Here is a 23,907-nt window from a genome sequence, read left to right as displayed (position 1 = left end):
CTCCTTGAAAGGTTCATATCTGATTGAGGCAGGGGAATATTGCCATGAATTGCTGCTGGGTTACATTAAAATAGAAAGCTGGACCTTCTGTACATCAGCTCTGTCATGTGTTCAGCCAGTTCTTGAGACTGGGGTACCTGACCAAACCCCTTTGGGTGGGTGAAAGAAACACACCTGACGTGCAAAGCAAAGAATTTGTTGTTGTTAGGTTAGCTAAAGTCCTAACAGCCTACTAGGAGAATTATTATTAGGCCAATTACAGTGATACTGGTGCTTATAGTCCAAATTATCCAAATATAAGAGCTCATTCCTGCTAATGATACAGAATATGTAAGCTTTCTAGTGTCTGATCCTTTTTTGTTGTTGCAGTCTTCCTGAGAAAAAGGAGGTGTCATTACAAGTTGTCAGCACAGCAAGTTCTTCATGTGGAGGGGAGTGTGATGTTGATATTGGTGATTTCTTCCTCCTTTTTGCCAGGAAGAGGGTGAAATTTGATGTGGGTTTTTTTCCTCACTCTGAGGTCCATTTGGGGTAATTTTAATGTATTTACTAACATGAATACACGCTCCAGCGGTTCCCAATTACATATTGTAGTGAAATTTGCTATATGTAGTGTAGTTTACATTATGTTGGATGCTTCTTCATTTTGTTTTTATCCCTAAACCTACTTTTATGCACATTTTAAAGCTGCATTCCTTTAGCAAGCAGTAATTGAACACTAGTGAGTTGTTTATAGCCCAGGGACGCTGGTGTCATCCCCTTCCTTCCACTTCCATAACCTCTGCTGTGACCTTGTGCTTGTCCTTTTGGGGGGTCTGTGTTTCCCTCAGCAGCCTCCAAGCTGTGGTTTACTGATAACTTAATACTTTCTCAACACAGTGTGGTGACACATATATCCTTGATCTACAGTCACTAATATTTCAGTTTTCAAAAGCAATGATGCAGTAGAAGACACACATAAATAGAGACGTGTGCTCTCATAACAGCTTGCTACCAACATCTACTGCTCATGGTAATGTCAGTGGTATGTTATCAAAGTTAATTTACAACATATTTTATTTGCTGAAAATGAAAGCGTAAGTCAAATTATGGTATTAATTCATTTTGCCTTGCAAGATGCAGTCTTCATATTTAATAATTTTTTTCTTTAATCTTGTGTTTTTCTCAGAGGAGTCTGTGTGAATAGTATTAAAGGTTGGGTTAAGGATAACAGATTTTGTCTGTGCCAGTTATCTGTGGCTGTGAGATATGTTTCAAAATTTGCAAAGGCCCGTTCTTGTCTCAATTTTCATTGGTCAAATTTTATATATTCTTTGAAGAAGCTTGTCATGGTCCTGTGATAGTCTCTGGCAAGGACCAGATCCTGCTGATGAGAAGCAATTTGTGAACAGAGGCTTTGAATGGCTCAGTGATCCAATATAAAACTGGTATGAGAAAGTGATTGTGATTTAGCTCTGACATAAAGAATTAAAATAAAGAGCTCGCTTTGAGGGAATTCATGTATCTCCTTCAGCCCATCCGAGTTATTAGAGTATTCTTCAAGGATTATAGAAAATATCCTTTAGAGAACCTGACTGTAAATATTAATTCCTTATTTTCAGTCATTGTGCACATGGTAGAGACTGGTGAGATTTAAGATTTGGTGTGTTCATTTTAGTCTCCATGGCCATCTTTCCTAAAATGTCAGTGACCAAAAAGGTTGAAAACATAGACCAAAAATTTCTGCTTGCAATTTTTAATGTGCTTGTACAAAGGATATTGTGTCCTCCTTACTAAAGGAAGAATAATCAGGATAGCAGCATGATCCGACAGAGAACTTCAATGCTGGAGACCGCCTGAACCATTTTGACCAAGGTGAAAACCTGGTGGGTCACGGTAGACACCAGCAGGTGTTAGAGGGCACTGAAGAGTGGTTGGATGAAGTCTCAAAGATCTCAGAGCTGCCTAGTATGTTATTCATGCAGAAAACAGCAAAGCAGTCTTCCAAATGAGCAAATCTTTAACAGCTGAGCCATCCAATGCTTGTGTGTTGATGGAGCCATCCATTTTGTGGCCTTGTCTTCCACTAGAAAGTCATTCTAAAGGGAAATCCAATATTCCCTGTTTAAAGAGGTGTAGAGGTGACCTTTCTCTGAAAGGAGTTCTTGGTGAGGAAGCCATTGCTCCTGTGAAAAGATTTATGGAAGATGAATGCTGCTCAAAGGGGGATTTTTCCAATAGCTTAAAGCTTTCCAGATAGAGTTTAGAAGGGATGTTGTGGAGCTCTCATTATTTATGCATGGGAAATTGTAACTGGCCAGAGAATAAAGCAGTCATCAACATTTAGCACTCAGTGAGTGAAAATATCAGGAGGTAGAATATTTTGGTTGCAGCAGAACTGTCAAACTTGAAACTATTGTACTCAGAAAGAGTATTCTGGATGCTTACACTTCACTGCTGGAGTGAAGGGAAGGTGGCGGATAATGCTGTGGGACCAGGGACCGGCACATGATGTCTGCAACAGCGTGTGCTGTGTTGTCCCTCCAGAGCAGCAACGTGGAGCTGTGGCCTCTGAGGGCGGCCTCATGCTTACAGCTTGCCTGCAATTTCCCAGAAGTGTGGAGTCAAGCGCTTTTCTCTACAGGATTGCCCTTTTCTCTAGCAGTGCTAGGAATAACTATTTCTTGACAGAATTTAAAATGTTGCATATGTTTTTTTGAATTAGAATCCTAAGTGGTGCAGGAGTGGGTGTAAAGGTAAAGTGATCCTTAAAGAAGTGGCATGTACTGATCTTCTCTTTAATCTTTGTGGCTGAAGAAGCTTCTTTAAGTGTTGCTGAAAATTTCCATGCTGAATTTAAAACCTCTGCTCTCCCTGAGCTCAGCAGGAGTTTCTCCATTGACTTCAAGAAAAGTAGAATTAGGCCTAGAGTCATTAAAATAAATACCTTTAAATTAGACTCTAGCATATGTAACCACTTTCCAGATGTACAAGTGTGTGTCAGCTTTATGTTCTTTTCATTATCTGGTAAAATTAATTTGATAGGCGAGATGCTAATTCTGTATTTGTATGCTGTTTTCTTTCGTCTTGGCCTTAATATTTATGGAGTATTCAGCTGATTTTTGCTGAAGCTAACAAAAAATACCCTACAGCTTGCAATAAGAGCAGGCTGTTGTTATACACGTGGTTAGTAGCTACCACAGTGGAATATTCAGTATGCAACACTCACCAATTCTGGAGGCTTAAAACAATGTTTTTGCACGATGGCAGTGCTGTGGCCCTTTAGTCAACTTTAGAAAACATTGTTATCTTAAAACAAAAGCAACAAAATCTTAATTTATGCTCCATAACCTGTTATTTGTCAAAGTCTTGGAGCCTTGTTCTACTGTAAGCCATAATGCTATCTGAATCCTGCAGCAGGGGATACTGGAAAGGAGCAGAAGATGCGCAGGCACCAGAATAATGTCAAATGAAACATGAGGCTTACTATGCTGGGAAGGGCATTAATCATCACATAATGAAGTATGTGTTTGTTTCTGGCAGATAATTTCTGAAGGAAAAGCGTTAAAAGGAATAGAAAGCTAAGAAAGATTTATTTTTCCTTCTATTGCTCCAGAGTATATCTTTTGCAGTCACCTAATTGAGAGTGATTAGTAAGATCTTTATCAAAGATAACTAGCTTTCATGTATATTACAGGTGCAAGTGTGCAAAGTATTTAATGTTCTGATTTTCTTCATGATTTTGAAAACAATAATGTTTTTGTTTGGTTTTGTTTTCATTTTAAGCTCAAGTTCAATTTATTTTTTCCCCGTGAACTTATGTAGGAAAACTCGAGATACTTTACAAGCAAAATACTTCATATACAAGTATGAAGTGGTCTCAAAACCTAGTTATATTTCATGATAAAATAATTTCAGTTTTTATATTATAAAAGTAGAAAAGACCAATGTAAATTTTCAGTTATAGCATAATACATGTATTTAATATATATTTGTAGGATCTGCCTGTAAAAGCCACTTCAGCAGTTCCTTTTTGCAGACTATGCAACAAACTGCGCTACTGCGTATTGCTCAAGTGTGCTTATGAGCAAGTGTCCGTTGTTGGTGAACATTTGCATTACATCAATTCATTTAAAGTTAATAAACATCTCCTGAATCATGAAGAATCTCATCTTCTCATCACCTGCCTCCCTTCGGGCCCATGATGGGCAGATAAAACAATCCCAACCTTCCTTTCCTCTTAATTAATCTCCACTTTCTCCCCAGTCTGGGATGATGCTCAGGACAGTGCTGAAAAAAGAGCACAGTTTCACTTCAGCTGAATCTACCTATTCAGCAATATTGTGGGCTCCAAGGACTTGCTATTTTTAAATCTTGCATATATCTATATCTCTGTGTGTTGGATTTCTTCTAATATTAAAAGACCATCAGGAGGGCATGGCTGCAATTTGTGGTAGAAATAGGAGAGGAAAAGGATTATTCACAATCTGCATCTTCCTTGTCATCTGGATGGCTTAGTATCTGATCATATTAAATGTGGTTCTGTTCCAAATTTGTGGAGCTCTCAGTTTTTAAGAAATGGTTTAAATTCTGCAGCTTGAAGTGAGATGCATACAGCTACAAGCAGGGGCAGTCAGAAGCATCTTATAACTTGCCACAAACTGGAAGTTATTTATAAACCAGCAATAGATCAATGTTATTTATTAAAAGCAAAAACAAAGTGAGTGGCCAGTGTAGTCCATACACTGATAAAGTGATGAGATGAGATAACTCACTGCCTAAGACAGAAATTGTAAAAATGATGGTTAGGAGTCATCACTGGCTTCCTGCTCACCAACATGAGATCACAGAGTAAGATGGGGCTTTTTTCAGCTGTGTCTTATATTTCTTCAGGGTTGGAGATTCCACAGCGCCTCTTGGTAGTGTGTTCCAGTGCCACAACACCCTAGCAGGAAGGTTTCCCTGCCACTAGCAAGAAGTGACTCCCATCTGCTGCGCAACTCCCCATCAAGTGGTTGTAGACTGCTGTTAAAATTACTCCCTGTACCTCTTTTATTGCAGGAACATATTACAGCAATTAATTCCATACTGGGAGCGTGAAAAAAAAAAAAAAAAGTCTATTAATTTCTTCTTTAGCCTACTTATTTGAGCGGTTGACTTATTAACTTCATTGAGAAATCTTGATATTTCTCCTTTCTGTGGAAATAACTTGCTTTCTTTAACTTCTGCTGGGGAAGGCCTGTAGCAGTAACAGGGTAAGTTCTCCTTGTATTCTAGTATTTTTTTCTTGGAGCTTTAATATTTTCTATAACCTTTAATAAGAGAGATTTTTTTTTTAATAATATAAAAGATAGGGTCTTGAAAAGTATGTAGAACTGCAGACCACAGTGCAAGTGAAAAAATGCTGTGCAAAGTGGAGGGGTCTCCAGTTGCAGAACAGAAATATATATATAACCGCACAAACCACCAAAGACAGAAGGGAAATATGTGTATTTTACATCTTAGTAAGCAATGTTTTCTGCTTTAAATGGTATGTTTCGTTACCCATTTAAATGTTTACAGGTGTGACAGGAGCTCTGATCTATTTAGTTACTTACAATTGATTAAGCTGAATCCTCTTTACGAAAGGATACTAATCTGGTTTGGTGTGACAAGTATTTATCTGATAGAATCATAGAATCATAGAATGGTTTGTCTGGGTTGGAAGGGACCTTAAAGATCATCTAGTTTCAACCCCCCTGCCATGGGCAGGGACACCTTCCACTAGACCAGGTTGCTCAAAGCCCCGTCCAACCTGGCCTTGAACACTGCCAGGGAGGGGGCAGCCACAGCTTCTCTGGGCAACCTGTGCCAGTGCCTCACCACCCTCACAGTGAAGAATTTCTTCCTTACATCTAATCTAAATCTACCCTCTGTCAGTTTAAAACCATTACCTCTCGTCCTATCCCTACCCTCCCTGATGATCCCTCCCCATCTTTCCTGTAGCCCCTTTCAGTACTGTAAGGCTGCTATAAGGTCTCCCTGGAGCCTTCTCTTCTCCAGGCTGAACAACCCCAGCTCTTTCAGTCTGTCCTCACAGGGGAGGTGCTTCAGCCCCCTGATCATCTTTGTGGCCTCCTCTGGACCCACTTGAGCAGGTCCATGTCCTTCTGATGTTAGGGGCCCGAGAGCTGGACATAGCACTGCAGGGGGGGTCTCATGAGAGCAGAGTAGAGGGGGAGAATCCCCTCCCTCGCCCTGCTGGCCACACTTCTCTTGATGCAGCCCAGGACACGGTTGGCTTTCTGGGCTGTGAGAGCACATTGCTGGCTCATAGGCAGTTTTCCATCCACCAGTACCCCCAAGTCCTTCTCCTTGGGGCTGCTTTCAATCCACTCATCTCTCAGCCTGTATTTGTGCTTGGCATTGCCCTGATCCATGTGCAGGACCTTGCACTTGGCCTTGTAGAACTTCGTGAGGTTTGCCTGGGCCCATGTCTCCAGCCTGTCCAGGTCCCTCAGGATGGCACATCCCTTCCCTCCAGTGTGTCGGCCGCACCACACAGCTCGGTGTCTTTCGTGAACTTGCTGAGGGTGCCTTGATCCCACTGCCCATGTCGCCAGCAAAGCTGTTAAACAGCGCTGGTCCCACCGCCAACCCCTGAGGAACGGCACTTGTCACTGGTCTCTTCTTGGACAGGACATTGAGCTGTTGACCGCAACTCTTATGCTATTTAGGCCTCAGCTTTCAGTATTTCATAGTTAGGGAGCAAGAAAAGGAAGTTCTATTTTGATGAGTTATTTTGAAAAGCTAACAAATGCAAAAATTCATGATTCAGTGACTACTGGGAATACGGTCATTTCCTGATAAAATAAAAAGACAATAAAGCAGCAAAATTTGATGTCATGCCAGTTAAGTTCTGTAATTTTATACTTCCATTGATCAGAAAATGAATTTATGATCTACGTATTTTCAGCATTGTAAAAGACCACGTAATTTAATTGTTAATCTAAGGTCAAAAGCAGATTAGCATAATAATATCTGAACTGCACTGCCCTGAAATCCCCTAATAGGCATCTTTCTGATTCCTGCTATTATGAAAACTGTTCCCATTGGTTCTTGACCCTATTAAAGTTGTTCCCAGACTAGGGAGATAAGCTTTGCATGGGTGGTTTATGAGAGCCTCCCTGAATAAGCAGTCCTTAGATGATGCCTTTGTGCTGGAGGGGATGGCTGTTTTTTGTGTGAGATATTAACGGTACAGAGAGAGCCTGTATCAATCCTGATGCTTGTTATGATTTCCCCTTTGGTTTCATAAACTTTGTTAAAAGTTTCATTGCTTTTCTTGAGAGTCAGTTCTGATAACATTAAATTATGTTTCAAGGTGTAACATTATTTGAGGCTGTGTTTTGGGGTTTTTTTTTTCCTCTTATTTTATCACCTGGTATCATAGTGTTCAGGCACATTGGGTTTCACTGTTCAGCTTTTATGTGCTTTTGCTGTCCTGGTTCTAGTTATTAATTAATGTCTTCTCTATGTTTTGAAGACCTATTATTTTGAAGTGCTATTGTTACAAGTGCTTAAATCTTGAGTTTAAAAAAAACCCACAAAACAATCACTTTGTAAGGTGATGGAAGGCTTGTAACAGCGATGTAAGAAGTTAACTTAATGCCATAATGTGTCTTTGCTTTAGAGAGGTTTTGATCCATGGAGGTCTTCAGGCACCTGGCTTAGGCAGCAGGATCTGGGCTTGTGGTTCCCATATTATAAAATGCAGGGGAGAATTAGGAAACTCAGCATGAGCTTTCTGACAAGCAGCATGCTGACATTAACTGCCTAATGTGGTAAATGGGAAAATGAAGACAAAGGTGAAGTAACCAGAAATGGGGTCCCATTGGAAGTCCACTTAGGATTTCTTTGCTTTTTTTGATGGGTATTTTCCATGGCAAGCCTGGGGACACCTGAGCTGTATGCCTCTGAGCGAAATGCAGCCACACCTGAGTTTGGACCTTATGTGGTCTACTGATGTATAGTTTCATCCAGACATAGGTATGTAGGAGCTGTTAAAGTCTTCCTTTTCATCTTGCATAGCTCAGCATGATGTAATGGGTGTGCAGTCACATTCCTGGCTGAGTTTGTTAGAAATAGGTGGAGTATTTCTGCTTCAGGCCCAGTGTAACAGTTAGATTTGTTAAAATAACCCAGCTTCTGACCAAGTGAAAGCAGCTCAGTTGCAGGATCCATTGAAAGGCTGGAGGGTCAGGGTCAGGCTTCCCATTGCTCCAGGCTGGGGGAAGTCATCTGCAACACAGTGGTGGTCTCTGCTCTGCACATGGGAAGTGGCAGTACAGTGTATCAGGATAACCATGAAGGCATTTAGTTTTCTTGGAGAAATGTCATTTAATTATTCATTGTGAAGTGTTTGTTGAACTCTGCGTGCTAGGACCTACACATTTTGAGCTGGTTCATAAGCAGAGCAAAATACAGGAGGGAATCATATTTAAATACTGTATGACTGCCTGCTAATTATTTGCTTACTGATCCATGGAAGCAAAACACCATAACAGGCATTAAACTAACGATTGAAGTTAGCATTGGTGAATAGCTCTGCCATGCGGAAAGACATAAAAATGTTGAGAAAGATGCTTCTTAGGAGTAAGGCACACTTGTGTTTTTATTACTGCCATTTACTTTGAACAAGTTTTGTAGGGGCCTTGTGATACTCAGAATGCGTGGACTAATAGCATTTTACTTATAATTGGGTAATATCTCGTTTTCATTTTCATAATACAACCAAAACCAACAAAATACAAATACAAAGCTGTATAAATGCAGTGCTAGCAATCACTAGCATGAGTGCAGTAAGGGAATGCAGGTGATGATAGTTTATCAGATGGCTAAATAAAGACAAATGGAAAATAACTACAATATAAAAAAAATGCGACACACATTTTCTCACTTGGGTGACCTTTTATGTATAGAAAATAGTATTTTTGGGAAACTGCCCAATCAGGCCTCAAACTAACTCATACCAGGTGCATGTTTTGTAGTTTACAACTGAGAAAAGTTCTACTTATACGTATATATTTGCTGAATACTGTCCTCAGGAGTTGTTGAGGTATAATCCATATAGATTGTTAAAGGTCTCCATGAAAAAGGCTGAGATATCAGTTGTAAGAAAAAAAAACCCACATTGTATAACTAGGTCATACTCTGCTAAGATGAGTTTTCTGTAGAGGAAAGGTGTATTTGACAGGAGGTCTGACAGAAGGGGAGCTCTGGAATGAGTAGTTTTTCAGAAGAGAAGAGCAGATAGTCCGGCCTGAAGGCTGTGCACACAAAACTTCTGCCAAACTCCTCTGTCTTACACATTGACAACTACTTGTAAGCAATCAGGGAGAACAATTCAATTACTTAAAATTTCTGTACAGTCCTGTAGGAGAACTGGTTTGTGCTAAACAGATAATGACTGATCAGACTGACAAGAGGCTCAGATCGGTAATATGATGTTTGCTTGGCAATGATAGGCATGAAATGCATCTTCTGTGCTTCCAAGATCATGTAAAACTTCCTTTAACAGCACTGTCCCTATTCACTGTGAGTGAGATCCTACTCACACCCTGAAACGTGGAGTCCTGTTAACTTTCAGCAGTAAGAGAAAAGGGGTCAAAATCTGGTCAGAATCAAATCACTAATTATAGTCATCCCAGTAATTACAGTAAAGTGCTGTTGCTGGAGGGTGATTATGGATTTGCATACACCTCAGCTTCTCCTTTTTAACCTTGTGAAAAAGCACTCTTTTGTCTCTCTTTCCTTCTCTTGGTTTGTCACATACTTCTTTCCTTAGACATTGGACGGGAAGAAAACCTGAAAAATTACTGAGCTTTACAAAATGGAAAGAAATCCTGTCTTTAAATGCTAAGGGCTGGAAGATGGGGAGGGGAAGGAGTAAACTTCATTCCTTCTCTGGTATTCTGAGTATTCAGAAGTCACCTATGAAATTAAATACTTCAGGTTTCACGAGTGGCTGGTGGGAAGCAGGGTCAGTATCATACTATTTTTAGGAAAACATGTAGGCACAGGAGTAAGAAACATTCTACAAAGATGCTTCACATTTCAAGCCTTTTTCCTTGGAAAAAAGTTACCGTAGATCCCGTTTTGAGTGAATTTATAACCTTATACTGTATTAGCACAATAAAACAAATTTTGATAACTATCTATGACATACAAATGATAGAAGAAGTGATGAACTTTCAAATTATTTCTCTGTATCTATCAAGGATGTCTTCAAAGGAGTATCCAGTTATTGTAAAAATAATGCAAAAAGTGAAAATAGAGAGTAGTACTCATTTTTCTGCAAGCATTTCTCTGCTTTCTCAGCATGTTTCTACATATATGTTTCTTGGCATTAAATGGACTGCCAAGGTAGCATTAGCATCACCCAAAATAGCAAAGACAAATTTCAGTGTGTAAATGAATAATGTTATATGAGGGATATTTTTCTGTGAATAGGAAAAAAAAAAAGCACAAAAGGGGCAAAATAAAAAATTGAGAAGAAGCAGGAGAGCAGGGCTTATAGAATTCTGCAAACTCTGTTACATGTGTCTCCAATATGTGCCTACCCATGATCAGAAAAGCTCTCAATACCCCTCGAACAATTTGAAGTTAGAATTACTGCTTTTACAAATCCACATGGCCCCTGTTCATGCCTGGCCTTTAGCCCTCAGACACTAAAATGGTGGCAAGTTACTGGGTTCTTCCCAGAATCGTGAGATTACAGTCTCATACGATGATGTCATCTAGACTGTGGACCATACTGGGGACACACTGAGCAACTGAGTGATACGCTGATGGGGTTTGGGACTTACAGGAATACTTTTTGCTGACATGAAGGATTAGGAAAGTCTCTGTATTGTCTATCTGTGATATAAAGAAAAGAAAATCACCTTTCCTTGTGGAAAATCAGAGCTGTGCATTTTAATTTCCCCCCAAAGAAACAGGCTGGAGATGAAATCAAATGAGATACTGGGTCAAACCTCAGTGTCTGCTTAACTGCTGCATTAGACACCAGTGAGGGCAGGACCTTCGCAGGGAAGATCTTCCCATTTCAAAATGCAAGACTTCTCTAGCCATTACATCCCTTGGGGATCCCTGCTGAGACAGGACCCTTTAACATCTTTAGTAATGACCTGGGTAGCAGGACAGCATGCTCTCAGGAGCTTTGCAGATGATACTACACCGATAACATGGCAGGGCAGGTCCAGAAGGCTGGAGAAAAGGGCTGACAGGGACGTCCTGCGGTTGTGTGGTGACAAATGCTATGCCCAACATCTCAGGGAGAAAAAACATGAGATTTAATACTGGCTGGGGGGTTGACAGGCTACAGAGCGGCTTTGTGGAAAGATATCTGGGGTGGTCTCATTATTTTATATTACTAACTCAAAGAGCAATCAGGCTTTGGGGAAGGTTTTTTGGAAGAGAGTCATGAGCAAAATTCTGGATGAACATTGGTTCATCTGACTGAGGCTGGTCTACATTAATCACAAAAGCTACAGTAAAATTTTCTACATTATCTCTAACCTAGGTAACCTGTCTCTAGTATGTCGGTGTATTTTGGTTATTCACTTGAAATGTAGAAATTTATTGAATGGGTCGCTTTGGCTAGTTTCCAAAATAATTTGTGCCATGAGTGCTTACCGGCAAGTAACTGTCATTATAAATGTTTATCATACCTGCTTTTTTTGTGTGCATTATATGACTATTTCTTTCAGAGACTGAAGGAACTGAAACAGAGGGAGTTTGCTCGAAACGTAGCGTCTAAGTCACGAAAAGATGAAAGGAAACAGGAAAAAGCCCTTCAACGTTTGCACAAGCTAGCTGAGCTAAGGAAAGAGACAACGTGGTAAGTGTATAGCTGCTGAAACATAAAAAATACTTTAAAATAAACCCTTCACTGTTAGCTGGTGCTGTGGGACACAGGGCTGTTGGAGTCCCTTGGCTGGAGCCCCACACATGCATTTTTATGGCTTTTTGGAAGGAGTATGTGTACAGTAATTTAATTCACACTATGTGCAGAAATGAATGTTTAACTTTGCTTTTTCAGTGGAGCTAAAATGACATGTATTTTTAGTTTAAAAAAAGATGTGTTTCATATATATTTCATAAAACCAGGCACATTCGTTGAAAGCTGAGTGAACTAGGTCATGCATTTGCAGTCTGACACTACTTCATTGATGAGGTGAGGAATGCAGTCTGTCTTTCTAGGATGTAAAAGATCTCTGCGATTTAGTTTTCAAACTGCTCGCCTGGGAAAGCATCCAGAAATCTAGTTTTAAATTTCAATAACTGGATTTTTTTATATTAAAAGGTAAGTGCTCCTTTTCCCCCTGCTCAACTGAGTGTTTACCTCCCTCTGCAAAACTGACTCCTTGTTAGTCATACGTTCTAGTATTGCATCTAGGCATGCTGTTAAATTAATATTGAGCTTGCTAGTAGTGACTGTATTGTCTCTTAAGTATGACACAGTTATGACACTGACAAGCCACTGAAAATATACGTACCAACTTTTCACAGTGGAATCTCAGGGGGAAAAAAGCAAAAAGTAGGTGCTCAAATGTAAATTTTTTTTTTTTTTATCCAGTCTTCGTCTCACTAGGTGAACTAACAGAGAGGTCCAACCAAGTTGTAGCTCTTGTTCAGTAATAGTCTCTTTCTCCATAGTTTGGATGATGGGCAGCATGCTGAAGCAGAGTCTGTCTAAGCAGGTGTATGGGACATGAATGTTGTGAGATCTGTTTGACATGAGCAACATGACACTTATTTTAATTTTTTAATCTTTTTATGATAACTAATGTAGAGACTTTTTCTCTACTTGAATGTACTTCAAAATCTGAATTTAGCATATTTCAGGAGAAAGAGGAACTTACTGTTTCCCTTTTTCCATGCAAGTGAAGTACAGATTTTTGCAGGGTTTTGTTGTTTCTGTTTTGGATTCTTTTCTTAAATCCTTCTTCTAGTTCCTGAAGGAGAATTTATCCCTGAGCTTTATTTTTTTATTTAAGAATTGCTGTTTACTACCAGTTTGCATCCTTAGAGGTGTGATATAGACAGACACACAGAATTTTTTTAAATGATATTTTCTAAGTTGATTTTATTGAAGTCACCATTTTAGTCTGTTAAAAGAAAGGATTTGTGTGGATTTTTTAATACATATTTTCAATTTATGAAGAACTGGACAAGGCAGGAATTCTCATGAGGAATTCCTTTCTCATAAAACCTCTACCTTAATTTCTAGATCCAGTAGATTAAATTTGTCATTCTTTATCTCAGCACTTCTTGGGATCCTAAACGACACTTGCAAGTTTTCCTAATGACCCATCATCCAGTATTGCTCTGCACCGTAACATAGAATAATTTGGTTAAAACAAAAAAACCCTTGTTTTAACATAGGTCCGTTGCTCCTAGTGCTGAGCAGTTCCTGTGGATCATGGAAAATTGGCACCTTAAACAGTTTTTGCTCTTCTCTGTGCTTTCCTATTAAGTCAAATAGAACAGATGGGAAGAGGACATGAAATGAAGAACTGAAGTAGACAGTGATAAATTTTTTTCTCAAGAGGGATGAATCACTTACTGCACTACTGTCAGCTGAAATACTCTCCCCAGTATTATTTTTCCATGAAAGAAATTGCTGAGATTGCGATGGTTCGGTCTGTGAACAGAAATAGGATGGGAGCTGCTGGGTGATTGCCCGTGGGCAGAGCAGGAGTCACTAGGAAGATGACTAAGAGGGAAGTGGTCTATGAGACGCTCTCTGTTTTAATATATCTTGTAGCACAAAGGAATGCAAAACCTCTGTTATTTGTAGTAATAGTGTTGTAACCATGATGGTCTTCTGGGAGGAGAAGCAAGATTTCTAGGGAGATATACAGTCTCTTATTAGGCCTGCCAGTATGTCTGGGAAAAGTGAACTACCTTGTAGGAATATTAGCCTGTCATCTGATAACTTCACATGAAGGAACTGGGGGCACAGTATTTACTAGGTTTTTTTTAATACTAGTCAACTGATCGTATTATAAAATATGACATATTTTCATATTCTAAATCTACGTATCCACAGATTCTTCCTCTTTCCTTAAAAAAATCTCTTAGATACCAATGTAACACCATATTTCTGTCTGCAGTTCTCTGAAAGGTACTGACTGCAACTTCTGTTTTCCTTCCTAGTGCTCCTGGAAGTGGCCCGATGTTCAAATCCACTACAGTGACTGTGCGAGATCATTGCAATGATATCCCACAAAGTGCTGCCATAGAGTCTGCCAACAAACAGGATTTCAGCTGCACCTTAATGCATGATGCACAGAGTTGCAAAGATGTTGCTTCTGTTATTTCTTCCACTTCTGGAAATGCATGTAGTAATAAAACCGATGCTAACAAATGTGGAGATCAGGTTCAAGGAGCTCAAGGACATAGAGTTGGGTTCTCTTTTGCTTTTCCTAAGAAAGCAGCAGTCAAACTGGAGTCTTCAGCTGCCGTTTTCTATGAATATGACGAAACATCTATGGAGCATGGATTTAGCAGAAGAAGTAGGTTTGTTCCAGGAGCATGTAACCTTCAGTCTCCTTCAGCAGCAGAAATAGTCCTGTGCCCTGAGGAGAAACATAACTGTTTTCACCCACTGGTGGAAAAATGCATAGACACAGCAGAAGCTCCTGAAGCTCAGGAGTCAAAAGAGTTGGCCAGTGAAGAAAGCAGGGTGCTAGAGAGTCCCGTATTAACCCCTGCTGTGTCGCATTCAAAGCAACTGGTGTCCTCGGAAATGGATGGCTATGGTATTGATGTAAGTGCAGCAGACTTACCGGACCAAACGCTGCCTGCGGTTGCAGACAGTGCTCAGGTCCTGCCCCTGGACTGCAGCAGTTACGAGCTGAGAGCAAACAGGGCTCTTGTGCAGGCGGTTGTGGAGGATTGTTTATCTCTGCAGGATGTTGCGGAGGAAAATGATAAAGAGAGGAACAGTGATTCATCCACAACTGAAATAAAAAAGCTGGGGGCAGATGTATTACTTCCATCACCATCTGAAGGAGGTAGTAGTGGAGCCCCACAAAGCAAACCAGACATGCGCAAGAGACCTTGTGAACCCTTTGTTCCTGTTCTTAGCAAACATGGATCAAATATTCTTCAGTGGCCATCAGAAATGTTAATTTACACAAGTACAGACCCATCAATTTCTTATAGCTGCAATCCTTTATATTTTGATTTCAAGTCATCAAGAGCAAGTGACAGCCAAGAAAATCCCAAGCATCAGCCGAACATACCTCATTTGCACCATAAAACTGAATCCAACCATAGCTTAGTCTCGGATTTTACAAGTAAACCTACTTCAGAATGTGGTGATTATGAAACAGGAATTAATAAAAATGTGTGCAACTATACAATACCACTTATAAGTGATGTTTCCCTCATCAGAAATTGTGATCTTGCAAAAAATCAAAATAAAGTGTCCTTGGATGAGTCATTCAGGATTAGAAAAATAGAAAAGTATCACATTGCTAAAAATCACTTACGACAAAACACTGTGATAGATGAGAAATATAACAAAGTCTGGATCAAAGCAAGCTATGAAAAATGGCTTCACAAAAGTAGAAAACGGAAAAGGAGAAGAAAATTATGTCATTGTCATCATCATCATTGTGGGGACACAATAGCAGCAGAAATGGAGATGTCCCCAGTGACTGAAAAAGAAATTAGTTCCAGAGATGAAAATAAGTATCAGCACCTCCAAAATAACCCAGAGAAGTGCAGACATGATGCAGGGAATATCTGGCTAGCTGCAGGTGAGATACAGCAATCTCATCAAAAACTGGGCATTGAAAATGCTCATAAGAGAATCATGTCTGTGTCAGATCACGTACACGGGGACAGAGGCTGGTGTGGCATTTGGAGTGCAAAAAATAGCGGCCAACACCACAGTTGTAAACGGCTGCACAGAAAGAGCAAAGCAAGCTCTCGGAGACAGGCAAAGCAGCTGGCTCTGAGTTCCAGGAGGCACAGCTTAAGGTACTCTAAAACGTGTTGTAGCTGGAAAGTCAGGAGGTCAAGCTGTAGCCCAGAGCATAAATGTTCAGGGCACTGCAGTGAGAAGAGTCCGAGTCGAAACCAGTCCATAAAGAGAGGTTACAATGTTCTGACAGAGGAACCTGAAAAATCCCACCGCAAGCGGCGACAGCATACATATTCCTCTTCATCAGATGAAAGTTCGTATGGACAGACATTATCAGCAGAGGAATATCTAAGACAAGCGCGTACTTTAGGTACACATCAGAAAGCAAAAGGGAAGCGCAGGAGAAGGAAAACTAAAGTCCATCACGTATTCCTTGACAGGAACGCAGGTGAGACCTCCAGACCTTCCAAAGAAAATTCTGCAAATTCTTCGTTAAATATTTTGGGGGACTTCTTGACTCAAGACAGTCTAGAGGAAACTAATGTGGATCCCAAAGCTGATCATGCAAAAGATATGGATGAGACAATGCAGCTGGAGGAAAGCAAGTCTTCTCTAGAAACTGATAGTTCATGCGTTCTGGAAAACGACAAACTGACGGTGTGCGCAGCGATGGAAAGTGCTCCGAGTACATTTTCAGATGTTGTCGCAGGTTCTGCTGCTTCTGTTCCAGAGCACAGTGCTCCAGCACCTGTCAGCACGCAGGATGTTCTGCAAGATGAAAAGAAAAAAGAAAATGCCAACGGTCGTGAAAATCAAGCTCATTACAAAGTTCTCCTCCCCAACAGGCATTTGGAACAAGCTCCTCCTAAATCCTATCTTTGCCATTATGAATTGGCCGAGCCTCTACCACATGAGAAAGTAAATGAGGTGACCAGTGAATGGGTACAGTGTAATCCTGGCATATTTAGCAGCCCACCGCCCTTGCCCTTCAAAGAAGCACATGTAAACAGTCATACCTTTTTAACTACTGAGCAGTTAATAGCCCCCTTCACCCTGCCTGATCAGACATTGATGTTCCCTCCAGATAACCACGAAAAATTCAAAGATCTCCCATCCGAGGCATATCAGCAGATCATGCCACAAAACATGCTGGCCAACAAAGTGAAGTTCACCTTCCCTGCCCCAGCAATCCAGCCTGCGAATTCCCCGCTGCAGCCCTTGCCCTTGCAGCCACCACTATGTTCTACCTCCGTTACCACCATCCATCACACCATCCTGCAGCAGCATGCTGCCGCTGCCGCCAGTACGTTGAAGGTTCTCCAGCCGCACCAGCAGTTCCTCTCGCAGGTCCCGGCTCTTTCCAGAGCTCCTTTACCTCATCTACCAGTAGGACCGAGGCTTTGCCCGGGGGGCCACGCAGCTTTCGTGGCCCCGCCGCATTTGCCGCTGCTGCCGCCCTCAGTCCTGCACCCGACCCAGCTGGCGTTTCCTCCACTGCCACACACCGTCTTCCCATCCCTGCTGTCCCCGCACCCGGCTGTCATTCCCCTGCAGCCCCTCTTTTAGGACAGGTTCTCGGGGATGGGGGAAGGAGCCCTCAGCTGAACGGTCCTGCTGTTTCTGCAGTCCCCTCGGCTTTGCAAAATGGTTCTGTGAAACAAACTGGTTAACATTCCTCATTCCTTGGGAAGCATTTACTGTAAGTATAATGATGCAAACATTCATGTAAAGTTCAGACCTATACTATAACTAAAGCACTGAATAGACTGATACTAATATGAACTCTATGTATAGAAGTGAAAATCATGTCTTAGAATATGTATAATGTATATAAAATATATTTATAGTTCTATAACTTATGTTGTAAAGTATTCACTTTTTGGTTTTTATCTTTGTGTATTTGCACCTATTTAATGTTTAGACAAAGCTGATGCACTATGTTTTGTACTATGTTCTCTGAAACTGTAAATCTAGTGACAAACTATCTCTTGCAATAAATTTTTGTTAACTACTTAAGTATATCAAAAATCTTTCATTATAAGCCTCATGGATGTTGTTCTTCCATGTTCTTCTGCAGCTGAATAGCATCCTCTACCCCTGCTATGTTGGGATAATCAGGTTTCCTATACGTCAGTGATTTATCAGGAAGGCTGAGAGGCTAATAACTTGAGGGCAGCTGTCTTACCGAGCAAGAGAGAAAGGGTAATAGATCTGTTTGTGTTAGTGGTTTGATGTCACCGTGACAAATTTTGCCTACTTGTAGTATGTGCACAAACTGCTGAGCTAATCCCTTTTATACTAAACCACAAAAAGACCATGTAACAAAAATAACATCGATGATAGAGGGGGACAAAATGGAAAATATCAATGGCAGTTTGACTTAAAGGGAATATTGCTTATAGTGGAAAAGTAGAGCATAGGGAAGGTCTTGGTTCCACCAAGCATGCTTTCTCTGATGGCACACAGCCCTCGGTGGGGGACAGATCTGTCGGAGTGAGGTCTCTGCTGCCTCTGCAATATGTGAACATAGCAAGAATGCATGAGCATGAAGGGGAGGTCAGGAAGAGGAACCCACCACGGTTTGATATAAATTCTTACCTCACTTCACCCCCCTCTTTTCTGCAGCATTTTGGTAAAGAAATAGAATAACATAGAATAGAGATTATTTAAAATAATAATATCCTGACATTATTTCTAACTGTATTTCAGAGACTTTTCCCTACCTCTGCAACCTTTTTATTGCTGTTGAACCTCACCCAGCATTAGCCAGTGAAATCTTCTCATGTGCTTTAGTATGAGATATGTCAGGCCCACACCTGTAACGTTCCAGAAAAAATACAGAAGTCATTCTGAAGATAGAGCCATCTCTTTGAGTTAAAATGAAGTGTTATCATGTGGTTGAAGCTACGGATTTGCAGCATGACCATTAGTGCTAGAAGTAGGCCCCCTGTAATAAAAGATGCTAGCTCTCTGTGCTAGCTCTCCAATTAATTACTTCTTTTCACCTTTTTGTATAGTATATTAAAATTATATACAGTTAAACTGACAGAATAGTAATTTTGGAATATTATTAATATACATTGCATATTAATAGCTACAGACATTAATCATTTGAAAAGTAATATTATGTCCTTAAACATATATATCTGGACATTATTTTCTGCATCTCTAGCGTTAGAACTTTACCTGTATCAATATTGCAAGTTTTAGTATAATATTACATCAAAACTATAGCAAATGACATCTTGCCACTCTGATTACTGTGTCAGCTGCTCAAGGGATGTGAGTTTTCCATGTCATGCAGTTACAAAGGGCTAAACTATGCTAGTAAGCAAAAAGTTGGTAAGTAAGAGCAGATGAGGGGTCAAGTTCTGGGGAGCGGCTGAGATCCCCTGCGTGAGGCTGTGGCATGGAGCGGGATGTTGCTGAGCATCTATCCCTGTAATGCCATAAAGAAGGTATATTTTCTCTAGTTGCAATTTCAGGTGAATGCCCATTTCTATTTGTCTGGTACCTTAAACATATAGCATATAAGTGACTTTATACTCCTCCTTTACGTAATCTGTGTGTCTCTGCTACCTCCTGTAATATGCAGGTGCCAAGCAGGCGCCAAGCACGGGAATCTCTTGTTTGCAGCTGGAAGGTGCATGCTAGCTGCTTCGTCTCCTGCCTGAGCTGACTTGTGCTGGCTTTGCATTTTTGCGCTCCTCTGCAGTAGTCAGCACCGATGGTCCTCTGGGTTCTGATGTCCTATCAAAGACAAAATCCATCTAATTATATAGCAGTACACTTGAAAAAAAGAAACCACATAGGACAATTATGATTACACATTATCATATCCATACATTTCTATCTGGCAGGAGGTTAAAAATCACCAATTTGAAATTTCAGTTGCAATGTTCATTGAAAAGTCCCATCTATTAACTTAGAAGTCCACATTTTTTCAAGAAAATGTTCCAACAGCTTTGGATTTTACTTTTTTTCTTACAATTGAAATTAATTTTTTTCCTATTTTAAGTTGTTAAACAATTTTAAGACATTGCACAATTATATATTATCTACTGTAACTGCTTTTCAATAGTGTATAAACTACTTACAATAAAAGACTAATAACCATCAATTGTAATAATTTTCTAATATGGTATTGCCTTTAGTGCTAGAACTGTTTGTATATGTGACTTCATATGTAAAAGCAAAACCAATATAAAAATAAATCACAATTCAGTTTAAAATTGAACACGCTAAATTAAATGACCTAATAAAATATTCCTTTTGGTTTCTGTTTTATTATTAAATATATAACTTTGAGTAAGCTATATAAGGGAAGTTCTTCTTTTTCATGTTTGATCTGGTATTTTTGATTAAATGTGTATTTTTATTCCTCAACTTGGTAGTCTAATTTATAAGTAAAAATGATTGCAAATGCTAAATAATGGAATTTTTATCATTCTAAATAATTTCCACCAAATTTGTTAAATCTAATTAATTTACTTCTGAATTTTCAAATTTACCCAGATCTAGTGAGTCTGTGTTCCTGGCCAGTTTGCCAGTTTTTAAAATTATTGGGCTGTCTTCCTAGTGTAAACACTAAAAGTGATACACCTGAATTGCAAGAATTAAATCTTCAGACCTAAACCTGAATGAAGTTATAGATTTTGTTAAGTGATTTCCCAGAACAGTTCTGCAGAGGGATGCTAGAAAAGTTAATCTGTTCCACTGAGATGAGTATCTTTTTTTTGGTCCTTGGAAAGTTGCAATCTGTCCAGACTATGACCTTCTTGGGGACGTACCATTTCTCAGGTAACATGAGCCATAGGGTAATGGTCTAGAGGAGCTTTCGGGCCTTAAGGAACACTATCAGCTCATGTTGTTGTGGGCAGTTTGGAGTAATCGGACTCTTCCCTCGTCTGTAAGTACACAGAATCTTTTTAATGCTACCAATACATGCAAAGAATCAAATTGTTTATTTGGTTTCCTTCACAAACTGGAAGCTATTCAAGCTTTTAATTGCTGGGGAGAAATCACCAGTTTTCAGATTCTACAGGAGTGAGTGATGGGTAGTCATGTACAGAGAAACTGCTGATCACAAACATTGGGAAAAGAAACACCTTTTATGGAGTATTGAGTAAGAATGTTTTTATCATTTGGTGTAATCAAACAGTGAAATCATTACAAAGCAATGTCTTCTTTACTTGTAATTTTTTATTAGCTCACAAACTTTTTTCACTTGTAAAAAAGTAATGTGGATATGGTATTCAACCTAAGCTTTAAAAGACCATTGTGACGTCCATTTCTCTAATATATTACTATACATGATAATATGCTTCTTACACAACATACGACATGGCTATACTTCTTCTGTCAAGTTAATTTTCTATAATTGTGCATTTTTCTCAAAATACATGTTTTGCATTATGATAATATTTACTTGATATGCTGCATTTAAAACACAGCTTTAAGTATATTTGGCCAGACTCTTGATTAGTGTAAATCAATGTACAACTTCTGACTTCGGTGGAATTTCATAGATTTGTACCAACCAAAAATTGCTCGTGTTGCAACGTTAAGGATTTTGTTAACTCTCAGATTAAGGCAATACGTTATGACCATGTGAATGTATTTTGAAGACAGTTAGTTGTTTGTAACTAAGGTGGTAAATTTTAATCTACTGTGTATTTTACCGTGGTGCTCATAGTCTACATGTTCTAAACTCCATACATTCATTTTCTGATTTCCGTTACTGTACATTGCCTAAAGACTTGTGTATATGTAGCAGTGCACGTATTTATGCAATATGCCTACCAGTTGTAAAATTTTACAAAGCTATATTAACTCTCTTTATTGAAAGAAATGACATTTTTACTGTATAAAGAACATTTGCTATTTTTAAATTAACATGAGTTACTATCTAAATGTGTATGTTATTTTATAGATCACTTTGATTTAATGTTTGCAGCAGGCATGGTTTTGTATATTATGTCCTTCCTTCTCCCCTTTACTTCAGGAACACTATAAAGTTTTCTCTTTTTCTGTTTGTCTGTGAGTAAGATTATCAGAGTTTATTGGAATTTATATATTTATGAATATGAATCAGGCCTTTTTATTACTTCTAACTGCAAAAATTAATATACTGACTTTAAGAATTATAAGACATCTTATTTTTGCTTCAAGCTTCTGTTTTATTTCATGAATTTTATAAAAGGTTGGGAGAATTTCTACCCTGAGTCTGAATTTTGACTTGGTGGTGAAATTCTGAAACCAATGAAGTCTAAGGAAGCTTTGCTATATTACTGAGGATTTGTTTTGACCTGGGGCATTAGAGCTCTTTATTATTAAAACTCCCTAATACTTGCTGCTTTCAGTTGAATAATAATTTTGTAAGGTACGATGAGGAGCACAATCCAGTAAAGAAAAGTTAATCCATATTAAATCAGTCTTTTACCTCCTTTGTTGTAAGGGTCTTTGTGTAATTAATGACCGTAAAGGTACATCTTAAAAATTTCTGTTCTGTATCATCAGTGTTTTGAAGCACATACATGCACCTTCTATTCTGATACCAAAGAAAAGAACAGTTAATGAAAATGTTGGATTCTCTACCTGTACAGGCTCATTTAGAAGTTTTGCAAAGTATGACTACATTCATACAACATTTAGGTAAAATAATATATCAGTAGTCTTTATTTTTGCTGGGGTAAGATCAAAATGTAGAGAAAAACATAATAATTAAGTAAGCTTCAGATGTGAATCCATGATGGATGTAGTAGCATTTATGTGAATTAAAGAAGGTTACTGTTAAATCAGCAGTGGTGCTTGTTTGCTATGAATGAGATTTTTAAAGATAAATTATTTTCTTTTTTTTTCTTTTTTTTCCCCAAAAGAAGCAGCAAACAGGAAAATACTTTTGAAAATATATATTTCTAAATCAACTGTAGGTAGTACCTGTGTACCTTTCTCATGGATGAGAAACAGCAAGTATTGTGCATTCAAAATCCTACATGTTGTAAAGAAACATCGTGCATTTCTAGTGCAGTCTTATCTTGATTTAGTCTGGTGAAATCTCGAGGAAGAATTAGGGTAAAACATATAAAGTTCTACTTCAAAAGGTCAAAATCCTCCTTTTATATTGTAAGAAATCAGAGATCAATTTAAATTAGTATATTTGCAGTACTGTGAATATAGAGAAAATGAAGCCCAGCTTAGGTCCAATTTTTTTCTTGTGATCTAACAGCCTAGGTAATTTGACCCAAAACCTTCTTGCATGTAACAGGCTCTTTTATATATGGTTTTTATGTCACTGGATTGCTGGGAAAAATGACAGTAAAATCCAATCTCTTCTCTCATGCTAATAATGCCTGTTGAACTAAAGAGGAGGCAATCGCTGTAATATATGCTGGAAGGAAGAAACCTGAATCTGCCAATACCTAAATAAAACTTTTTAGCTGTGGAATTGTATTTGGAAATAGAAGTTTACTTGGATTTAATGTTTACACATATACAGGTGTGCATGTGTGTGTTGGCATGCACATACCAGGTTACTGGTTCAGGATTATTTTGTCTATATGTAATTTTGCCCTGTAATTAAGTAGTAGTAAGAATAGCTTGTTTGAAATGTACGTAGTAGAAGAGGAGAAACCATTGAAGGGAGGAATATTGACACAGAATAATAAGGAAAAAGAAGTGATTACTGTATCATAAACCCATCTTTTTCACTCTAGGGTGGAGGGAAGTTGCTTCAAGTTACTTCACCTGCTTTTTATTGGCTGGCTGTATTTTCTATCTTTTTACTACTTAAATTACCAGTACTGTTTTCCTTAGTATGCCTTTTGCTAGCTGGTCTGTCAATCCATCAGTGTCAAAAAAAGACAGGATAGTGAGAGAAGATCTGCATACAATTTGTTCTTAATAAAGTCTCTTTTCTCTCTGGAGAAATTATTCACTAGAATGAACCCTCAGTGCGCAAAATAAGCACGTTGCTCTGTCTGCCACTGCCTGCAACTACACTCTTTGCT

The 23,907-nt window shown here is 39.1% G+C and overlaps 1 protein-coding gene across 3 annotated transcripts in view; it reads left to right on the top strand.

Annotated features, from left to right (window-relative positions):
• ZNF804A (zinc finger protein 804A) overlaps positions 1-20,164 on the top strand; it is a 153,120-nt gene extending 132,956 nt beyond the window's left edge. For all 3 annotated transcript variants that reach the window (XM_074829662.1, XM_074829663.1, XM_074829664.1), the window contains 2 exons: positions 11,730-11,860; positions 14,182-20,164. In XM_074829662.1, the coding sequence (XP_074685763.1) occupies positions 11,730-11,860; positions 14,182-17,464 (3,414 nt within the window). In that variant the 3' untranslated portion in view covers positions 17,465-20,164. The remainder of the gene's footprint in view (positions 1-11,729; positions 11,861-14,181) is intronic.
• The last annotated feature ends 3,743 nt before the right edge of the window (positions 20,165-23,907 follow it).

This window comes from Strix aluco, chromosome 6 (assembly GCF_031877795.1).
Source record: "Strix aluco isolate bStrAlu1 chromosome 6, bStrAlu1.hap1, whole genome shotgun sequence".
Taxonomy (NCBI): Eukaryota; Metazoa; Chordata; class Aves; order Strigiformes; family Strigidae; genus Strix; species Strix aluco.
This window is presented reverse-complemented; position numbering and strand designations above follow the sequence as displayed.